This window comes from Gymnoscopelus braueri (assembly GCF_963280865.1).
Source record: "Gymnoscopelus braueri genome assembly, chromosome: 4".
NCBI lineage: Eukaryota > Metazoa > Chordata > Actinopteri > Myctophiformes > Myctophidae > Gymnoscopelus > Gymnoscopelus braueri.
In genome coordinates this window covers 15,186,698-15,192,958 of record NC_137605.1, presented here as the reverse complement: position 1 = coordinate 15,192,958, position 6,261 = coordinate 15,186,698, and the positions used below count along the sequence as shown (strand labels likewise).

Genomic DNA, 6,261 nt, shown 5'->3' with positions numbered 1-6,261 from the left:
TTCAAAAATTGCAGATATACAAGCTCGCACCAAGTGCCGCGCTATGAGCTTGTAGATCTGCTACTTTAGAAAAATCGTGAAAATGTGTGCAAATCTTTGAATATATGAATTTTTAAATCGAACTCTTTGCCTCTAGAGGTCCCTGGAACAAAACATTTTACAAATGTTCGCTTTAAAAATATATATATTCAATTTTTGAATGGTATGAAATAATGGATATAAATCTAAAATGACACAGTATGCGTTCCCGGATGGAATGGATTATAGAGGCTATGGGCTCATTATTTTTCACGGACACAGACAGTACAGCCTGCTGCTATACTTTAGTCACTTCAAAAGACTCACCAGTTCCTTTTCTGAGCAGTCGAGAGCTAGAAACCTCATGCAGTATATCTCCATATTTCAACTTTTTCTTTTAAGTTCAAGTCAAGCCTTCCTCAGCGTGTATCTATGCACGCTGAGGAAGGCTTGACGCTGCATACGAATTAAAAGTACCAGAAGGACTTCGGAGTGCTGGCTATTGCTTTATTTACTGTGAGTCTTTGTGAGCCGTGCACCCGCAAACTGCACCGTATACAGACTGAGAGTGCTTGTTGTTATTTCCTACGGTTCTCCTCACTGGCTGGAGCAATTGATCTGCGTTTTGCACACAGCCATTGACCATTACCATGTGCATGGATCAGCGAAGCCCCGTGTTTCACTTTCCCCAAATGTCAGCTGTTTTATTACCGTTTTTGAGTTCGCTGGCTCTCGGGTTACCAAATCATGTGCGTGAAACAAGCGCCGGTGTTGCTACGTCCATGAAACAAGTGGACCATCTGTGAAACAAAGCGGACCGTGACGCACATACTACAGAGTCACACAAAAGCATGAAAAGTAGCTGATTCACAGACTTGAATTGCAGATCTGCTAACCATTACAGATGGTGTTTCTTTTGTTTTACCCATGCATGCTGTATCTCCGGTATTTCTTGCCCTGCAATCTGTATCTTAACTGCTGTGCTGCCTTTGGCGACTGATTTCCCCCCCCCCCCCACAGGATCAATAAAGATCTTATTAATCGTCACTGTCAGATGTAAAAAAAAAACTTTACTTTTCCGGAAAAGGAACAGAATATTTGTTTTAAATAGCAGCTCTAACAAGCTTCACAGCTTTGAAGAGCATGAACTTGTAGATTGCCAATTTTCACTTACAATTTTCACTTACGTTTGTGTGACACTCTCGTGTATGAATTAGTTAGGACATTGATTTACGAAAAAAACTGAAATAATGAAATATGGAGATACAAGGTTTCTGCCTGACAACACTTCTCTTCTATCACCCCCCCCCCCCCCGTGTCTCTCTCTCTCTCTCTCCCTCCTCCGCCCAGCCTCCATTTGACGGGATAGACGAGGAGGAGTTGTTTCAGTCCATCCTGGAGCAGAGCGTGTCCTATCCCAAGAGTCTGACCCGCGAGGCGGTCTCCATCTGCAAAGGAGTAAGAAAGAGTCTCTCTCCACTCTCGCTGACATGTCTGACGTTTTTATAGTCATCTCCCTTAACCCATTTAGACCTAGAGGCTTTCTGAAAAGCTATATTGTTGCCATGTCAGTGGTTCTCAAACCTTTCCAGGGACCCCCAGAAGCTAAGATTTGAGTTACAAATGTTCGCTTTACAAATATATATATATTCAAAGATTTTCACAGATTTTCACAGATTTTATTTCAGTGAACTTAAAAGGTTTTTCCAATTATAATTTTAAGTATTTTGTTCGTTTTAAGTTAACTATATTAACCCTGCCTACCTTTCTCTGTCTTGTAATCCCCCCTCTTTCCATCTCTCTCTCTCTCTCTCTCTCTCTCTCTCATCTCTCTCTCTCTCTCTCTCTCTCTCTCTCTCTCTCTCTCTCTCTCCCTCTGGGTGCATGCATAGCTGCTGACCAAGCATCACCAGCCAAGCGTCTGGGAGCGCAGGGGACGACTCAGAGAGAGAGATCCGTGAGGCATCCCTTCTTCCGCTGGATGGACTGGGACCGCCTGGAGAGGCTGGAGATCCAACCGCCCTTCAAACCCAGGACTGTCAGTTCCACTCAGTCACACACACACACACGCACACTCACACACACACACACACACACACACACACACGCACACACGCACGCGTACGCACTCACGCGCACACACACACCACACACACACACACACACACACACCACACACCACACACACACACACGCAGCGCGTGCACATGCATGCATACACGTGCGCGCGCAAACACTCTGTCGCTCTCTGTCCGTATGGCCTTTAGGGATTTGCAGCTGTCATTTCTCTCTCTCTGTCTTTGCTCTGTCATGACTTCTCCTTCATTCCTTTCCTTCTCTCTCTCTCTCTCTCTCTCTCTCTCTCTCTCTCTCTCTCTCTCAGGACTCTCTCTCTCACTCTCTCTCTCTCTCTCTACTCCACCCCCTCCCCCAGCCAACCCTCCCTCCCTCGATTCTCTCTCTCTCTCTCTCTCTCTCTCTCTCTCTCTCTCTCTCTCTCTCTCTCTCTCCTCTCTCTCTCATATCTCCTCTCGTGGGTCCCAGAATGCATCAGTTTCCTGAGTGTCAGGAAACATAGACAGGGGAGTCACAGCAGAGCGGACCCCTGGAGACAACGTGTTGTGAGCTTACAGATCTGATATTAGTCAAAGGGATATTTCACTTTTCAAATGCGGTTGGGGTCATTTGAACGTCTACCCAGGCTTTCGTGAACACCCCAGACAGTTTTGAAGTTGCTCGATTCAGTATTTAGATAATTCATGTTATCAGACACGCCCCCTTCCTATACAAAACCCATTGTAACTTCAAACTCCATTTTATGGATTAATTGAAAACACCCGTCCTTGGTTCTGGTGTCTGATATTGTCCTTCTAATGCATGAGGGGGGGGCCGTGCTTTTTCAATTGCTTTTTTCATTTATTTGATGTTATTTTATTTTATTTTATTTAAAAAAAATCATTCCCTCCGCAAAATATTAAAAAGAAAATGATAACGGGTGTTTTCAATGAATCAAACATGCTAAAAAGGAATATCAAATATCTAAACTAAGGTTTCAAAGGGGGGTCGTGGTCAGATGCATATCCAACTGGAGGAGGGTTCTTGAAATAAAAAGGGAAAAAAAAGGTGGAGGATCGCGGGCTGTCGGGACAATGGGGAGGAGAGGGAGACGTGACAGGAGTGTGTGGATATGCATGAGCTCTGGTCCATTTTCTGGAGAGTTAACTAGGAGAGGAGCGAGCGAGAGGACATTCGAGGACAATTGAAGTGGGAGGGGGAGAGAGAGAGAGAGAGAGAGAGAGAGAGAGAGTCGTGTTATCTGTCAGAGTGCTCTCCATTAACCCACTAATACTGGAACGCATCTGTGTCACTTAAGATTTATTTGGCTATTCAAAATAGCAGATATACAAGCTCATAGCGCGGCACCGAGTGCCGCGCTATGAGCTTGTAGATCTGCTATTTTTGAAAAATCTTGAAAAAAATGTTTTGATTTTTTTCCAAAAACTGTTTAGATTTAGATTTTTTTTAAGAATCGCCTCAGGTCTCAATGGGTTAACGAGTTCCTCTCACTCTGACAGACGTGCGGGTGTCATTTTTCATACGAGGCGCTTCATTACGAGCTCTTCACGCGGCCATGATGAAAGGAAGACACAAGGAGGAGAGGACTGGGGTTACAGCAACAACACTTCAGGCGCCAGCTCGTCATTTTGAACAGCTAAATACATATCTTTGCTGTCATGGGCAGAAATCTCTTATCTCCATAATTCTAACTTTTGGGTTTTTTCCCCCGCAAATTAACGCCCTACCTGATCATACTACAGGCGTTACACAAAAAGCAGATCTACAAGCTTGTGGATCTGCTGCTTTTGCTATTTTTGAATTTGAATCCCGAAAAGCAACAGTTTTAGACATAATGAGGTTTCCACCCGACTCAATAATTGTCAGCATGGAAGTAAATTCACAAATTACTACTACTACAGATATTTTGGATTATCATATTTCAAAAGGTGTTTAAGCACTTTGTCGTCTGTCGTCCGTCAAATATTCACAAATAATATTATCATTATTGGTTCCTCATTAGGCTGCAAAACCAAGAAAAGCAGATTATATGGTCACTGTCAGGTGCCTTGTTTCTCCATAATTAAACTTTTTTCCCCGTAAATTAATGCGCTACTAGTGCACTTGTGCGCTAGTGTCACGCGAAAGTAGCAAAACTGCTATTTCGGACATTTCTTTCATGTTTGAAAGTTATTAAGTGTCTCCTGTGGGGTTTATAAGTAAATAATAGGCTAACTACACTGGATCCATTGGAACACAATTGCATGTTCTTATTTACATTTTCTGAAAAGGTTTCCAACCGACTCTCAAAAGTAAATGTGCAATATGTATGGATGTTTAGTACAATATTCACAATATGTGTACGTCTACAGTACAATATGTGTAACATGTCATCATCAGTCATCTTAAAACAAAAGCAGAAAATGTTCGTCTACATTTTCACTATATTTCCATCGTTCCGTTGTTTCATCTCATAGGTATGACAGGTGTGTAAACAAAATAATATGTGAATTATGTTTTCACTGTGTCGGCCTCTCTTCTCTTCTCTTCTCTTCTCTTCTCTTCTCATCTCTTCTCTTCTCTTCTCTTCTCTTCTCTTCTCTTCTCTTCTCTTCTCTTCTCTTCTCCTCTCCTCTCCTCTCCTCTCCTCTCCTCCAGGGTGGGAGGAAAGGAGAAAACTTTGACAAGTTCTTCACGGCGGCCCCCTCGGTGCTCACCCCCCTCCGACCCCGACGTGCTGGCGGCATCGACCAGGACGACTTCCTGGGCTTCTCCTACATCAACCCGGAGTTTGAGCCCTCGCCCCTCACCGCTGTTTGAAACACAGCCCCCCCCTACCTACCCCCCCACCTACCCCAATGCACCCCTGAGGCCTGAATGTGTTTTGTGGTCTGTGGGAGTTTTGTGTTTCATATATCCCAGTGATCCTTCAAACCATTTCAAGGGGCCCCCAGTTTGATATGTATTAGACCAGGGGTCTTCAACGTTTTCAGGCCAAGGACCCCCTAGCTGAGAGAGAGAGATGAAGCAGGGACCCCCCTCTATATTGTATAAAATTGTTTTCAGATTAACTTTTTCTGCTCTTTTGTTCCCTCTACACCTATAACTCTTAGCCAAAAATAGCCGATCTACAAGCTCACAACGCCTCGCGATGCGAGGCGTTGTGAGCTTGTAGATCGGCTATTTTTGGCTAAAGTTCTCCTCAGAAAAGGGATGCTATAGGGTTCAAGTGGTTAACTCATTCCCTGCCTAGAACGACTAAAACGACTTCTGTCCCATAAGCCCTGTCTGCCTAGAACGACTAAAACAACTTTAAATTTTTTCAAAATTATTATTATTATTATTTATTTATTTTTTTTGACCCAAAGACCAAGGACATATGAAGTGTATGGGAATACACTTCCTTGTTAACTTAAAACTTTAAAAATTCTGTATCTCGGCTCCTGAGTACTTTTTGTTTTCAATGAAAGAATCTCTGGCAGTGGGCAAACGCGGCCAGAAATAATTCAGGCAGTGAATTTAATGTAAAAAAAAAAAACGTATCACACAAAGATTTGGCGGACCCCCTGTAGTAACTCTGAGGATCCCCTAGGGGTCCCGGAGCCCCTGTTGAAGACCCCTGTATTAGACCACAGACCCCTGTTTTATACATTCTAATCTCTCGGAACCCCCGATTCTACACTGCAAAATCCTTGCTTTTATTTGAACTGTACAAATGTACACTCTCAGAGTTACAGACTGGTACAGGTCCAGGTTCCTAAGGATGTACCCCCCCCCCCCCCCTCACAGTGCGGATTACAGACATGCATACTGTACATAAATACTCTCAATGATGCCCCCCGATGGCTGAAGGTGGTACAGGTACTTTCTCCTTTAGACCAGTTGATCTCAAAGTGAGGTCTTGGGGATCCCCAGGGGTCCTTGAAGGGGTTCCAGGGGGTCCCCCAGAATTGTTTTTAAAAATACGGCAGCAAAACCAGTTTAACCACTTTAACCCTATTTTATACATTGGCTATTCAAAAATAGCTGTTTTTTTTTTAACAAATGGAGATCTGTGGCCAAATACATATCAATGTGAGGGCCCTCGACATGAAAAAGTTTGAGAAGCACTGCTTTGGACCCACACATACAGCACCCCTGCACCTTCCCACGTACCGACCTCAACCCCCCAATGTATCCACAAACATG

General features: G+C 43.7%; 1 protein-coding gene across 1 annotated transcript in view; it reads left to right on the top strand.

The window, feature by feature from the left end:
• The window catches only part of prkcg (protein kinase C, gamma), a gene marked incomplete at its 3' end in the record, with an annotated part of 48,739 nt that extends 43,846 nt beyond the window's left edge, over positions 1 to 4,893 (top strand). The window contains 4 exon segments of the mRNA XM_080425783.1: positions 1,369 to 1,476; positions 1,911 to 1,925; positions 1,928 to 2,056; positions 4,732 to 4,893. Coding sequence (XP_080281909.1) covers positions 1,369 to 1,476; positions 1,911 to 1,925; positions 1,928 to 2,056; positions 4,732 to 4,893 — 414 coding nt within the window.
• Between the last annotated feature and the right edge of the window lie 1,368 nt (positions 4,894 to 6,261).